Source organism: Aegilops tauschii, chromosome 1 (assembly GCF_002575655.3).
Source record: "Aegilops tauschii subsp. strangulata cultivar AL8/78 chromosome 1, Aet v6.0, whole genome shotgun sequence".
Taxonomy (NCBI): domain Eukaryota; kingdom Viridiplantae; phylum Streptophyta; class Magnoliopsida; order Poales; family Poaceae; genus Aegilops; species Aegilops tauschii.
Genome location: NC_053035.3, coordinates 505,385,911 through 505,400,774, shown reverse-complemented (window position 1 = coordinate 505,400,774; position 14,864 = coordinate 505,385,911). Strand labels below are relative to the sequence as shown.

At 46.2% G+C, this 14,864-nt stretch overlaps 2 protein-coding genes across 2 annotated transcripts; one reads left to right on the top strand and one right to left on the bottom strand.

Annotated features, from left to right (window-relative positions):
• The first annotated feature begins 186 nt into the window (after positions 1-186).
• LOC109776843 (ELF3-like protein 2) lies at positions 187-5,065 on the top strand. The gene is made up of 4 exons (XM_020335505.4): positions 187-844; positions 1,577-2,535; positions 3,412-3,463; positions 3,591-5,065. The coding sequence occupies exons 1-4, from the start codon at positions 608-610 to the stop codon at positions 4,641-4,643; spliced, it is 2,301 nt and encodes a 766-aa protein (XP_020191094.1). The 5' UTR covers positions 187-607; the 3' UTR covers positions 4,644-5,065.
• A 774-nt stretch (positions 5,066-5,839) lies between these two features.
• LOC109776844 (serine/threonine-protein kinase GRIK1) lies at positions 5,840-10,726 on the bottom strand. The gene is made up of 11 exons (XM_020335506.4): positions 10,194-10,726; positions 9,675-9,752; positions 9,518-9,562; positions 9,363-9,437; positions 8,699-8,786; positions 8,457-8,572; positions 7,300-7,395; positions 6,934-7,000; positions 6,495-6,610; positions 6,338-6,416; positions 5,840-6,226 (listed from the first exon to the last, which is right to left on the bottom strand). Exons 1-11 carry the CDS (start codon positions 10,566-10,568, stop codon positions 6,087-6,089), a joined length of 1,275 nt encoding a protein of 424 aa, XP_020191095.1. The 5' UTR covers positions 10,569-10,726; the 3' UTR covers positions 5,840-6,086.
• Positions 10,727-14,864: the final 4,138 nt, after the last annotated feature.

Here is a 14,864-nt window from a genome sequence, read left to right as displayed (position 1 = left end):
GCGGGTAGTGCCAGCACGTGGCCCGTCTAGGGTTGTGCCTGGGCCGCGAGACTGGGCACGAGGGCCGACATGGCATGAATAGTTATATATATATATTAGCCCCCGAACAGCCCAGATAGGCCCAAAACAAACCCAAAATCATACTAACTGCCTGTGCATAAAAAGGATACAATTGGTGTTGTGTGTGGATGAGGATCCCATGTCATCCCAGCCCCAGCCCCAGCCCCAGCCCCAGCACACACACACACTGTTGGTGGTGGTGGGCGTGGCCGTCTCCTCCACCAGACGACCTCACCAGAGCAGAGGCAGAGACCACCTCTCCCTTTCCTCCTCCTCCTCCTCCTCCTCCGCTTTTCCCCTCCTCCGCCTCCGTCCCCGAGCCGCGGCCGGCAGATATTTCTCCCCAACCGATCCGAATCCCGCTGCCCCCGTGCTCCGCGGCCCGGTCCGGAGACCCCGAAAAATCCGCCCTTTTCCCCTCCTCCTCTTCTTGATTCGGAGATCTCCTCTCCTCTCCGTCCCCTCTCCCTCCCTCCCTCCCTCCCTCTCTCTCTCTCTCCCCCGGCCGAGCGAGCGCGCATGATGGCGTCCTAGCTAGCTGGCCGCGATGAGGAAATCCGGCGGCGGCGGGGAGGACAAGGTCATGGGCCCGCTCTTCCCCAGGCTCCACGTCAACGACACCACGCTCAAGGGCGGCGGCCCGCGCGCGCCGCCCCGCAACAAGATGGCCCTCTACGAGCAGTTCAGCGTCCCCTCCCAGCGATTCGCCGCCAACACCGCCCCCGCCGCCGCCCACCGCCCCGCCGCCAGCTACGCCGCCGTCTCCTCCGCCTCCGCCGGACAGGTATCCCTCTCACTATTTTTAGCCTGTCCGCTGATTGGATTGGATTGAAAACCTAGATGCCACCTGCCATGGCCGCCGGCCATTACTTCAGCAGCAGTGCAGTGGGGGCTTCACAGTGTCAGTGCTAGACTAGCCTCTATTGGCTTGGCTGCCATGTCGTCTCGCCTTGCCGCTCTATTCATGCTCTTTTGATGTATGTATGTATGTATGCGAATTTAGACACACGCATGGTTGTATGATTACCAGTGCCGTGAGATGCTTACTATGTACGTATGGTTGACTCTCGATGAGTGATTGTCGGGTATCTGACAGAGGCGACCGGAAATGGTCACTGGTTCTTTATCTGTTAGATACCTTCCGTTGATTATCGCTTTCCGGAGTTTGGCAGTTTTCTTTTCTGAACGCTAGTGCAGTGACGATTATGGGGCGCATCCGGGCACAGCGTTGATGATTCCCACGAGTGGCATCAGGGATGTGGAGTTGGAAGATTGTCTGTCACTTCTGTTTGCAGTTGCACACAACAAAGATGATGAGATGGAGCCTACATATTACTGTTTGACAGACAAACTTATCTGATTTTGTTCTAAATTAAGAATGTCCACGACTAATTCAAGTTGCTTGCACCGATGAGTTTTTAGTGAGACATGACTGGGCAATGTCTTCATTTGTAATTGTATCCTAGAGTACATTCTTTTAAAGTACTTATTACTAACTTGTGCCTTTTTCTTGTAGATTGGTGGGATCGACAGACCTCTCTTTCCATCATTTTGTGTGCCTTCAAACGAACCTGTGCGTTTGCCCGAACACATCAAGACCAACTCGAGTGGGCGGGACGGCCATGCTACATCTGGGAGGCTTTCCACCCAGCTTAAGAGCAAGGACGCCTATGCTGCAGGATCGACTGCTGAGTGTAGTAGTTCACAGCGTAGAGACAATAACAGCAACAACAACAACACGAAGAATTCTTCTGGGAAGAAGTTGACTAACGATGATGATTTTACGGTTCCTTCTGTCTTCTGCTCTGGAGTGCGCCCTCGTTCCAACCATGAGGAAGTGAGGATCCAAGAGAATTCCACACCCTTCCCAGCTACAAGTCCGTATAAGAGTGGGCCTACAGTGTCCAAACCAACTGCAAAATTTCCCAACACCGACAAGAGGTACCTGGAAGGAAGGAACGCGTCGGACACGAGAGCAATGGACTCTCCAAGTATTATCAGGGACAAAGCACCAGCAAACACAACGACAAACTTTTTGGAAGCTGAAGAGAGGACTTCATCATTTCAATTTTCTGCAGAGAAGACAATGGGTAAAAGAGACGACAAAGGCTCTTCGTATAGTAGGGTAAAAGAGACGAGCAGTATAAATGTTTCTGATAAGCAACATTCCCGAAACGAGGGGCATCAGGCTAGAACAAGGAATGAGAATGCTGCTGAGTCTCAGAATGCTCCAAAGGCTGGAAATGGGCCATACTCTACTGACGTCGCATGCAACGGCGCTTCTAATCTGTCGGAGAAAGGCCTAAGAGAGACTGGTGAAAAGAGAAAAAGATCAACCGGACATCACGATGCGCAGAGGGATGATTCCTCGGATTCCTCTGTGGAATCTCTGCCAGATCTGGAGATCTCTCCAGATGATGTTGTCGGTGCTATTGGTCCAAAGCATTTCTGGAAAGCAAGAAGAGCTATCGTCAAGTAAGCATTCACCACTTAGGTCTTGTCCTTTCTGTCTTCGTGTTTTTGAAAGGTTTGTGTGCACATAAGCTTGGTGCTCAGCAAATGAGCCAGGCAGTCGAGCGGATTAGATCTTCCCATTTCTACATTCTGTATCATCTCAAATCACCCTACTGTACACGTGCAAACACAAACACGCATGGACATTTGTCATGTGCATTCTATGAACATCTCTTTTCCTTTTTGACAGACTGATGCTTGGGCCTCTTTGATTCGTAGGATTTCCAAAACGCGGGAATAGGAAAAACATGGGATTAGAGTGGAATGTCGTCTTGAATCCTACAGGATTGTACGAGTGTTTGATTGTGCATAGAAAAAACGCAGGATTCTTTCAAAGAGGTTTGAGTGGATGGGATGTTTCCTATGAAATCTAGTGCAAATGAATCCTATGGAAAAATTCCTATGGTTTACAATCCTACGAATCAAACAACCAAGATAGGAAAAATTCCTCAGGATTAGAATCCTCCAAAATTCCTTTGAGAATCCTTTGAATCAAAGAAGCCCTAAATGTAGTACTCCCATCCGTTCCAAAATATAGTGTATTAGTTTTTTCAAAAGTCAAACATGTGCATGTTTGACCAAGTTTTTAGAAAAAAGTATCAATATATACAATAACAAATTTGTATCATTAGATCCATGACGGAAAGTATTTTTGTATTTTATTTTATTCTGTATTGTAGATGTCAATATTTTATTCTATAATCTTGGTCAAACATACATAAGTTAGACTTGCACGAAAACTGATGCACCTTATATTCTGGAAGGAGGGATTATCTCTCTTAATCACTATAACTTCCTTTCTTGTTTTCTAATCACTTTTCTTTGAACTCTATACAGTCAGCAGCGGGTTTTTGCTGTCCAAGTGTTCGAGCTGCATCGACTGATCAAAGTGAGTCTGCGCCACCAAATATATAGTAGCCTGTGATTCTTACTCGCCACAAGCGGGTGGTTAGCTTATTGATGTATTTTGTGTTGGGATGCTGATATAGCCATGTTATGTATGTGCTTGCAAGCAGGTGCAGAAGTTGATTGCAGCATCTCCACACCTACTTATTGAAGGGGATCCGTGCCTTGGCAGTGCCCTGGTGACAAGCAAGAAGAAGACGGCTGCAGCCAATGTGGAAAAGCAGCTTCTATCAGCTAAAAGCAAAGACGACGATGATGCACAGCTTACCCTGCAGCAGGCGGAGTACTCGAAAGATAACACTGAAGGAAACCAGGCTTCACGATCTCAAGACAATGATGTAGTCGAGGTCCGGCATGAGAACCAAGCTGCATCAAACGGTGCGGTTAGCAGTAACCCTCCTGCTATGCCTGCTCCTCCCGACAACAAGCAGAACAACTGGTGTGCTCCTCCGCCTCAGAATCAGTGGCTCGTTCCCGTCATGTCTCCATCGGAAGGGTTCGTCTACAAACCATACACAGGGCCATGCCCCCCGGCAGGAAGCATCTTGGCCCCGTTTTACGCAAGCTGTGCTCCTCTGAGCCTGCCATCTACAGCTGGGGAATTCATGAATTCTCCATACGGCATCCCTATGCCTCACCAGCCGCACCACATGGGCGTCGGCGGCCCACCAGCCATGCCTCCGATGTACTTCCCGCCTTTCAGCGTGCCAGTGATGAACCCGGTGGTCTCATCCTCTGCAGTGGAGCAGGTGAGCCGCGTGGCCGCAGCGCGACCCAACACTCACATCGAGCACCACTCGAGGAGCTCGTGCGACATGAGGAACGAGGCTGTGTCGGCCGGCGGCGTCTGGAGGTTCCACTCGTCCCGCGGCAGCGAGCTGCAAGGGAGCAGCGCCGCCAGCAGCCCTTGTGACAGGCAGCAGGGCCAGGGCGAGGCGAGGGGCCCTGCCGCGGCCGCACCTGCGGCACCCCTCCCTACGTCGTCAGCCGGGAACGGGAACGCGGCCCAGCAGCCCCAGGTCTCCTCGGGCAGCCAGGAGAACCCGGTGGCGGCAGCGGCCCGTGTGATCCGGGTGGTCCCGCACACGGCGCGCACCGCGTCGGAGTCGGCAGCGCGCATCTTCCGGTCGATCCAGATGGAGAGGCAGCAGAACGGCCCGTGACAGAGCGACCGCATGCGGTGGTTGGCCGGCACAAAGAAAGAAAGGAAGGAAGAAAGCTTAGCCAATTAGAGCTTGGGAGTATGTTGTTATTTTTGAGCAGGCAGGCAGGCAGCAAGCAAATAGCATTCCTATATATATTTGTCCCTCTGCGTCGGTAAAAGCGAATTTTTGGCGACTGTAAATATGCAAAGCAAAGCAGGACTTGTATGAAGGCCAGAACAGAATGAGTGCTGGTTGGGCAAAGCAGGACTTGTATCTATCTATCTATCTATCTATCTATCCATCTATCTATCTACTATGCCAGAATGAAAACTGTAACTGTTAGTGTTAGGTGTATGTATGTCTCAGGCAAAAAGAAGTGAAACCTGGGAGTGATGGCTCTGCTGTATTATCTATGTATGTCCAGCTATATTGCCTGCTGATATCTTATGGGCCTCTTTGATTCGTAGGATTTTCAAAACGCGGGAATATGAAAAACATGGGATTAGAGTGGAATGTCGTCTTGAATCCTACAGGATTGTACGAGTGTTTGATTGTGCATAGAAAAAACGCAGGATTCTTTTAAAGAGGTTTGAGTGGATGGGATGTTGCCTATGAAATCTAGTGCAAAATGAATCCTATGGAAAAATTCCTATGGTTTACAATCCTACGAATCAAACAACCAAGATAGGAAAAATTCCTCAGGATTAGAATCCTCCAAAATTCCTTTGAGAATCCTTTGAATCAAAGAAGCCCTATAAAAGAAATTTGGTATGTTTCTTTTTTTGCCCATTGTGTTCTGTATTATTTATTTTTGTATATTGGGCCAACCTGCCAGATGATTATTGCCAACCCCAGGAAGTGAGCCAATCCCTTACTGTTACAGTTTTATATTTGCGTTTGAACTTGGATTTGCAAATGCTGAAAGTAGCATATTGTATTTGAGAATTTTTTACAACTTCCAAACACCGTTACCACATTTTGATTTGTATGACAGGTCAGATGTAGACTAAACGAATTGTTCTGTCATTTATTATTTTCTAGTGAAAGGGGGCGCGATTCTTATTCCAACCTAACAATAATAATACTAGTTTGTAGCTTCTCAAGTCATTTATATACATGAAAAACACATTAGTTACACATCAGATTCAAAATTCACCCATGGAATAAAAACACTCTTAGAAAGGAAGATCTGCTCCCATTAAAAAAAGAAAAAAGGAAAAAAAAAGGAGCATCTGCTTTCTCACTATATTGGATTGATTCAACAAGAATAAAACAATCGCCGCCGCGACACAAGGCGATGTGCGTAAAGCTTGCGATAAAAAAAAAGAATCGACTGGCGCTCTATTCTGTACCCAAAACTCAAAACACAGATTGTTTTGCTACGACACACTTCATCTGTTATATCTACACACACACTACTAGGCTAGCACCACAGCAATGACCAAAAAGGCGGGCTCTCTGTTATTGCACCGCCTCCTGCGAATCACTCCTGTTCCTGCGACCGAAACCGCACCTACACACAAACTCAGGGACCGGGCCCTCGGCCCCGGCGACCCAGGGATGCGCGGCCACGGCCTGCAGGGTCATACGATGTCCCGGATCTGCGAGGAAAGCACAAACGACGCCACTGTTAACACAGCAAGCACACCTTCCGATGCATAGAGACCCAGATTGGATGATTGCAAAATAAAAAAAAACCCAGCAAGGAACACCTTTGTAGAGCAGCCTCTGCATCAAGTCGGCGAGCTGGGGGCTCGTGTCGCCGGGTATTTCCACCGGATCATTGGCGATCTGTCCCACAGCAGCAGAGCGACCTTGGTGAGTCTATGCGGTAGGTAAACTGAGAAGGGAGTAACGTATATTTCGCACCTTGTCGTAAGTTTCCTGCAGAGTTTCTCCGAGGAATGGATATTTCCCGGTGATCATGCAATACAGGGTAACGCCGACTGCCCATGTATCAGCTGTTCTGCCATGGTAGGCTGAACCTGCAGCGGAAGGGAGGCGGAAAATTGTTCATTACATTAAGCAAGCTCATGCCATGGCCAGAGAATATTTTAGCAACTTCTTATATTTATTGGCATCACACCCACAACCCAAGCCCTTTTGTTGCTTACAGTTGTTTGGGGCTATGGGTTTGTTTATCTCAATCTGCTGTAGTTGTGCAATCATTTAGCTGTGGAAACACCTACAGCACCATGCTACCAATATTCCAAAAACCACTGGTGTTGTACTTCAGATGGATACTTTGGTAACTGGCTGACTGTGCGTGCCGCCTTCTATAACTCAAATCAAAGTCATGTAACTGTACCTTGACAGCACTCTGGTGCAGTGAAAACTGGAGTACCTGGAGACCTCCAAAGCATATCATCGTCATCCTGCAGCATAATCAAGTACCACAATGTGTAAAGCACCAAGCTAGGAGGCTCGACAACCCTACTAAAAATGGTTAACAACACTGAATCATCAGACTACATTGTCTACTCGACTAATGTTCAAAATTCCCAGAGTAAGTGACGATATCGTTCGCGTACGCAATTTGCAATCTCAGATTTTATAGAAGAACAAATTGTGAAGCCCAAGATTATACTTTGCTAGACTCAAACACTTTACCCTGCCAGTGAGAATAAACTTACTGGAATAAATAAAAAATACAACTACAATATTAAAAGAGGACCTCAAATATCTGGCTAACACTGAAGTCCCCTATCTTCACATTGCCAGTACTTGTGACCAAGAGGTTGTCCGGTTTAATATCACCATGAATAATGTTCTGCATATAAACACAAGAAAATTAAGTTTTGTATCAAGCACACAGTGCAAAATGCATAACATATAGTGCAAATGAACAGCCAGAACCACATGTATATATCCATGAAAGCGTGCAAATGTGTGAAAATAGGGGAACATGAAACATCAACAAACACCTGCTTAAGAAGCGAAAAAATTGTGACATGGAATGTAAACTTTTGGTAGCAACCTATTCCGACGATCCATTATGTACCAAAGTGTGTGCACAAACACATATACTTAATTAGAATTCAACGGTGGAATATCCGAATATGCCAACTACGAATAAGTGAGCTTCATATGGCAACAGACACATCATGCTTTGATGCATATCGCCACCCTAATTATTTATTAGATGCCACATTTATACGTAAATACAATCAGAAAAGCATATATAAAACCATAAACAAGAACACAAGCATTATACTCTAGAAGAAAGCAGGTTTCACATCTCCCCTGTTTTCTATCATTGGCTTTAAATAGGGCTCCGGTTTTCTCTGCAAGAAACTCAACAACCAAGCACTGTACTAAGAAATATGGAAGCTGAAAGCTCAACCCTAAACGTTCGTACGAAGGCAGCAAGCATACTATTCATATGCAAGTCAGTACATTTGACTGATATATGATGCTTCCTAAAGCATGAGGTGAGCATTGATTATAAAACCCACGCTAACGTTTGCCTGTGCAATCAGGTAGCTCGGAAACAGAACAACTCAGTCAGTAGCTAAGCAAACATGGACTAACAGTTTAACACTATGAACAGAAAATCTGTCTACTAAGATAATTTACGCCGACCATTTGAGCTTGCTGGTCAGCTTCACGCCAACATAACTAGGTTCAGTGGAAGGGAAAAAATATGCGAAAGCTAAAACATGCTGCTTCAAATAATCATTGTCTAACAAACTTAGAGCTCTTCAAATATCTTTGTTGAAATTTCTATTTGACATGATCAAAGTGCTAATGAAATAGGCACTGTTATAATATTATTAGCACAGAATTAACCATGATGAACCATTCCTTGGTGAAAAGTTTAAAAAGTCTTACATGAGAGTGAAGATACATAACACCAGAGACAATGTCCCGCAAGTACTTCCTGGAAGTAGCTTCTCCTAAACCTATACCGTTATCGCACACCATTTTCCCCTCAACATACTCAAGAACTGCCAATGGGAAGGGAAAAGAGTAAATTGCAATCGTGTAAAATAACGACAAAGATGACAACAAGCCAGCTAAAATAGCGCCATGTTAGAATAATAAAGCTAAACAATGAGAGCATCAATAAATACCCATGTAGAATTTATCTGTGTTTGGGTCATCAATCACCTCAATGAGATTTACTATATTGGGATGATCCAACATTTTCATGAGGGATACCTGTATCCGATGCAATAAAAGGGTGGCTAATTAGAGAACTTGGAAAACAAATAAGGTAGTTGATTCTCAAGTAAAATCAGGATGTGGTACACTGTATATATGCAACATTTGACAAATGCTACTAATAACATGCTTCCGCCTTCTGACAGAAAAATAACTGAATTTTTTAGTACAGTTAATATAGTGGTATGGCAAAATCCTTTGAAGCATCCCAAGGCAAATTGAGCACAATTCAGCTTCTTGATAACAAACATCAGAGCCAGTGAAACTAAAGCGAAGGAAAATGGTCACAGGTAATATTGAAATAAACAAAAAAAGACGCATACTAAATGGTGCACACTCCCAAATAGATTTCTTCTGTGGCTGTAAATAATGTGTGCCTATAGAGAAAGTACTAACAGAATGTGATTTGCAAGGTATGATCAACTTGGTTAAACAATGTTAAATAGATCATGCAGTATTTATATCTTCAAAGCTCACACAAGTACATTCCCAGAGAACATTGCACACGCCATAACAACACAGCAAAGTGACAAGTATTATACAGGGAAATACTAGTTTAACAAAGTTACTCACTTCCCGAAGAACATCTGTCATGGCCGTTTCTGACCGCACAACACGCACTTTCAACATGTAGTGTTTACTCAACACCTGAAATAGATAGAGTTCTGTCAAGTAGACATGGATCGCACTGTGCAGTGGGCGCAGACAGAAATGTCGAATAAAATTACCTTTATTGCATATAGCCTTCCGTCCTTGATGTTTCGGTATTTAACCTTGTTTGTTTAGAATGAAATCAAAGGAGAAGTAATCAGCGAGGGAAGTGGTAGTAGTAGATAAATAGGTAGCACACTTAGGTAACAAGCAGAGGTCTGCCGTTGTTGTTACCACTTTGCCGTAGCTCCCAGCACCAATCTTGCCCAGGTGAACATACTGGTTGATCATCTTACAGCCGGTTGTTTCGTCCTAAGACAATGCCAAAAGGAGAAGAGGGAAGTGATTATACTAGTCAATTCAAAAGATAAAAAGGAAAAAAAGAATGCTCTCATACAAAAGCCTTGAACCATTGTGATGGCCACATTGTACTCTTGGCTAGAAATAATCCATTGTACTCCCTCCGTCCCAAAATACTTGTCGGAGAAATGGATAAAAATAGATGTATCTACAACTAAAATACATCTAGATACATTCATTTGTCCGACAAGTATTTTTGGACGGAGGGAGTACTAAAATTACGCTCAGCGGAGCATGGCTCGTGTTTGCTTGTTTCACAACGACTCGGCGCGCGCTAAATTCACCAACGGAGCGGGAGGATTTATTTGTAGGGACAACCATTGGAGAAATGAAATGAATGAAGTAGTAAAAAAACAGAATTGTTGGTGGTAATGAGCTGAAGGGAGGGGGTACCTCGGAGCGGAAGAGCTTCCTGGTGTCCCTGACGAGGCTGTCCCTGCAGGCGAAGCCGTTCCGGGCCCGGGAGAGTATGATGTCCTCGGACCGCTTGCGGGGCGGCTCGTCGTCGCCGTCGCCGTCGCTCTGGCGGAGGAGGTAGTCCTCCTCTTCCCTCTCGTAGAAGCTCCTGCTCTCGTCGCCGAGGAAGCTGCTGCTGTTGTCGGGGTCGTCCCCGGCGTAGAAGCTGCCGTCGTCGCTGGACCTCGGCAACGGCAAAAGCAGGTCCTTGGACGGCGCGCCGTCGCTGTCTCCGGCGGCGGGGCGGTGGTGGAGCTTCCTGAGGAAGCCGAAGCAGCTGAAGCAGCAGCAGCCGGCCATGTCCGCCGCCATCCCTGATGGTCTGAATGGGTGGGGTTTGACGGACGGCCGGCGGCGCGGATCTGGCGCGAAAGAAACCCTAGCCTGGCCTGGGCGCAGGGGAGAGGGCGAGGCGAGGGGAAAGAAACCAAAGACAAGGAATTTCGTTTTTGTTTGCCAAAATTTGGGCAAAACCATGGCAAATCTGACGTTTTTCATGGCAATTTATATTGACGTTACGGCGAATTTACTTTGCAAGCTCAGCAATTTTCTGGAAAAAATGAACTACGACGGATTTGCCATGAATTTCATTGTCCTCTTCTTATAGGAAAATATTCATTACATATCCAAATTTCACAGTCCTGATGGACGATACCTTTTATGTCTCTTAAGAAAGAGGCCACAGATTAAAAAAACATTTCAAAATATAAATACCTAGTCGAAATGACAAAATGACCCGTTGGTGGCATCATATATACAATGTGCGGAGAACTAGTTACATTAAAAACTGTGGCATACCTTTACAGAAATAAATTTTTAACGGTATATGAACCGCCTCAAAGAACATAATAACTGGCTTAGGTTGGATCTTTGTTTAACCTGAGATATGCCCATTTTGCAAAGATAGCCTCAGTGAGAGTGTCCAGTAGTTTTCTCCTCCTATACGAAATAAAACTTGCAACTTTCGTGGGTCAGCACATATGAAATACGCCCACGAGCCAATTCAAAACACAAGGCGGGCGTGTGAATATAGTATACATGTTAGAGTGAGAAAATATTCCTCAATATAGTTATATCCCGAATCATCATGTAATGTCGATAACAGCTAAGCATCTGCAGCAGCTATCTTAGTCCTTTATGCATTTATCTACTTCAAACGGCAATGCACATCGAACATATAAATCACGCTAGGCTACCCGCCTCCCTGTGGCGGTTGCTTCATGCGCTCGCTTCTGTGCCGCTTGATCAACTCGCGGCAGTGTTTTTTACAGCGTTGCCAAAGTGTGGGCCGTTGCTCCTTATTTACAAGTGTGTTTCAGTTTCATGAGCATGACAAGTGGGCCTCGTTGGTTGTGGGGTCTGAAGAATGAGATGGTTTTCCTCCAGTTTTGCGTATGGCTGCATCATCTTGCTGTGCAGGGTGGGTCAAAACAGGAGGGTGAAACCGTATCTACCGATCCCCGTCCTCGAGCCTCGCGTTCCTCTTCTCCCTCCGCGTTTGCCGCCTCCCCCCGCCTTCCTGCTCCCCAACCCACGCGCCGCCTCCCCTCCTCCCATTCTCCTCTAGACCCGGTCGACGCTCACCGGGAGTCCTCCCGCGCGGGCGTCTCCTCTAACCCACAACGGTGACGAGCATGGCGACATGGCCGCCGCAGTTATAGCATCGCGGACAAACGAGGAGGAGGACTACGCCCGGGTTCGGGCCTGGCGAGGGCGTTGTGAGAGGCCATCCCCCCTCCCCGGACAAGGCGGCGGCCCCTGCGCCTCCTCCTCTTAGCCAAGTCTCCTCTCCGCCCCTAGTCCTGCCTCCACTGCTGTCGCCTCAGGTTCGAGTGCCGCAATGGAGGTTTCGTCACCACCGCCTCCATTGTCTTGGCAAACCACCCTCGGCCACTCAGGTTCGTTTTCTCCCTTCTGATAGTTCTCTGTCTTTCTCGCACAATCCATATTTTAGGTTTGTATATTCTTGCATATGTGATATTTTGATTACTTTTGCCTCGGGTGTTGCATTTGTCCATTGGCCACGTCTTTTGTGAGCATGTTTGGAAATATGCCCTAGAGGCTATAATAAATTGGTTATTATCATATTTCCTTGTTCATGATAAAAGTTTATTAATCGTGCTAGAATTGTATTGGCCGGAAACTTAAATACATGTGTGAATACATAACAAATACTATGTCCCTAGTGAGCCTCTACTAGACTAGCTCGTTGATCAAAGATGGTTAATGTTTGCTAACCATAGACATGAGTTGCCATTTGATAACGGGATCACATCATTAGGAGAATGATGTGATGGACAAGACTCAACCGTAAGCTTAGCAATAGATCGTATCACTTAGTTATTTGATACAGCTTTCTTCATGTCAAGTATCTATTCCTAAGACCATGAGATCGTGCAACTCCCTGACACCGAAGGAATACTTAGTGTGTATACAAACGTCACTTCGTAACTGGGTGATCATAAATGTGCTCTACAGGTATCTCTAAAGGTGTTTGTTGAGTTGGCACGGATCGAGACTGGGATTTGTCACTCCGTATGACGGAGAGATATCTCTGGGCCCTCTCGGTAATACAACATCGTAAAGAGCTTGCAAGCAATGTGGGTAATGAGTTAGTCACAAGATCTTGTTTAAGGAACGAGTAAAGAGACTTGCCAGTAACGAGATTGAACTAGGTATGGAGATACCGACGATTGAATCACGGGCAAGTAATGAAGGAAATATGCCCTAGAGGTAATAATAAAGTTCTTATTTAATATTTCCTTATTCATGATAAAGGTTTATTATTCATGCTAGAATTGTATTGATCAAAAACCTAAATACATGTGTGAATACATATACAAACACTGTGTCCCTAGTAAGCCTCTACTAGACTAGCTCGTTGATCAAAGATGGTTAAGGTTTCCTAACCATGGGCATGAGTTGTCATTTGATAACGGGATCACATCATTAGGAGAATGATGTGATGGACAAGACCCATCCGTTAGCTTAGCATAATGATCGTTCAGTTTTATTGCTATTGCTTTCTTCATGTCAAATACATATTCCTTCGACTATGAGATTATGCAACTCCCGGATACTGGAGGAATGCCTTGTGTGCTATCAAACGTCACAACGTAACTGGGTGATTATAAACATGCTCTACAGGTATCTCCAAAGGTGTTTGTTGAGTTGGCATAGATCGAGATTAGGATTTGTCACTCCGAGTATCGAAGAGGTATCTCTGGGCCCTCTCGGTAATACACATCATAAGCTTCCAAGCAAACGACTAAGGAGTTAGTCACAAGGTGATGTATTATGGAACGAGTAAAGAGACTTGCCGGTAACGAGATTGAACTAGGTATAGAGATACCGACGATCGAATCTCGGGCAAGTAACATACCGATGGACAAAGAGAATTGCGTATGTTGTCATAACGGTTCGACCGATAAAGATCTTCGTAGAATATGTAGGAGACAATATGAGCATCCAGGTTCCGCTATTGGTTATTGACCAGAGAGCTGTCTCGGTCATGTCTACATAGTTTTCGAACCCGTAGGGTCCGCACACTTAACGTTCAATGATGATATAGTATTATATGAGTTATGTGAGATTTGGTGACCGAATGTTGTTCGGAGTCCCGGATGAGATTACGGACATGAAGAGGAGTCTAGAAATGGTCGAGAGCTAAAGATTGATATATAGGACGATGGTATTCGGACACCGAAAGTGTTTCGGGGGTCACCGGGTACTTATCGGGTCACCGGAAGGGGTTCCGGGTGCCCCCGGCAAAAGATATGGGCCTCATGGGCCAAGAGGGAAACGCACCAGCCACAAGGGGCTGGTGCGCCCCCCATATGGGCCGGCCAAGGAGGAGAAGGAAAGAGGGAAGGGAAAGGAAAGGAAAGAGTGGAATAGGATTCCCCCTTCCTTCCTTCTCCCTCTCTCTTTCCTTCCCCCTCCGACAAATATGGCAGGGTAGGGGGGCGCACCACTTGGGAGGACCCCAAGTAGGATTCGGCGTACTTGGGGCGCCCTCCTGGCTGCTCCCTCCTTCCCCCACCTATATATATGTGGGAAGGGGGCGCCTAGCACAACTAGACAATTGCCTAGCCGTGTGCGGTGCCTCCCTCCACCGTTTACACCCTCAGTCATATTTTCGTAGTGCTTAGGCGAAGCCCTGTGAGGATCACTTCACCATCACCGTCACCACGCCGTCGTGCTGACAAAACTCATCTACTACCTCGACGTCTTGCTGGATCAAGAAGGCGAGGGACGTCACCGAGCTGAACGTGTGCAGAACTCGGAGGTGTCGTGCGTTCGGTACTTGATCGGTTGAAGCACGAAGAAGTTGGACTACATTAACCGTGTTGTGAAACGCTTCCGCTTACGGTCTACGAGGGTACGTAGACACACTCTCCCTCTCGTTGCTATGCATCTCCATAGATAGATCATTGCGTGTGCGTAGAAATTTTTTGTTTTCCATGCAACGTTCCCCAACAGTGGCATCCGAGCCAGGTCTATGCATAGATGATATGCACGAGTAGAACACAAAGAAGTTGTGGGCGGTGATGTTCATACTGCTTACCACCAATGTCTTATTTTGATTCGGCGGCATTGTGGGATGAA

Bases quoted from the DNA above. Each gene is read 5' to 3' on its own strand.
- LOC109776843 (XM_020335505.4), top strand. From the start codon at position 608: ATGAGGAAATCCGGCGGCGGCGGGGAGGACAAGGTCATGGGCCCGCTC. The intron at 845-1,576 runs GTATCCCTCTCA...TTTTTCTTGTAG, and splicing joins CCTCCGCCTCCGCCGGACAG to ATTGGTGGGATCGACAGACC. The intron at 2,536-3,411 runs GTAAGCATTCAC...AACTCTATACAG, and splicing joins GCAAGAAGAGCTATCGTCAA to TCAGCAGCGGGTTTTTGCTG.
- LOC109776844 (XM_020335506.4), bottom strand. From the start codon at position 10,568: ATGGCGGCGGACATGGCCGGCTGCTGCTGCTTCAGCTGCTTCGGCTTC. The intron at 9,753-10,193 runs GTACCCCCTCCC...GCATTGTCTTAG, and splicing joins GGAAGCTCTTCCGCTCCGAG to GACGAAACAACCGGCTGTAA. The intron at 9,563-9,674 runs GTAACAACAACG...TAAACAAACAAG, and splicing joins CTGGGAGCTACGGCAAAGTG to GTTAAATACCGAAACATCAA.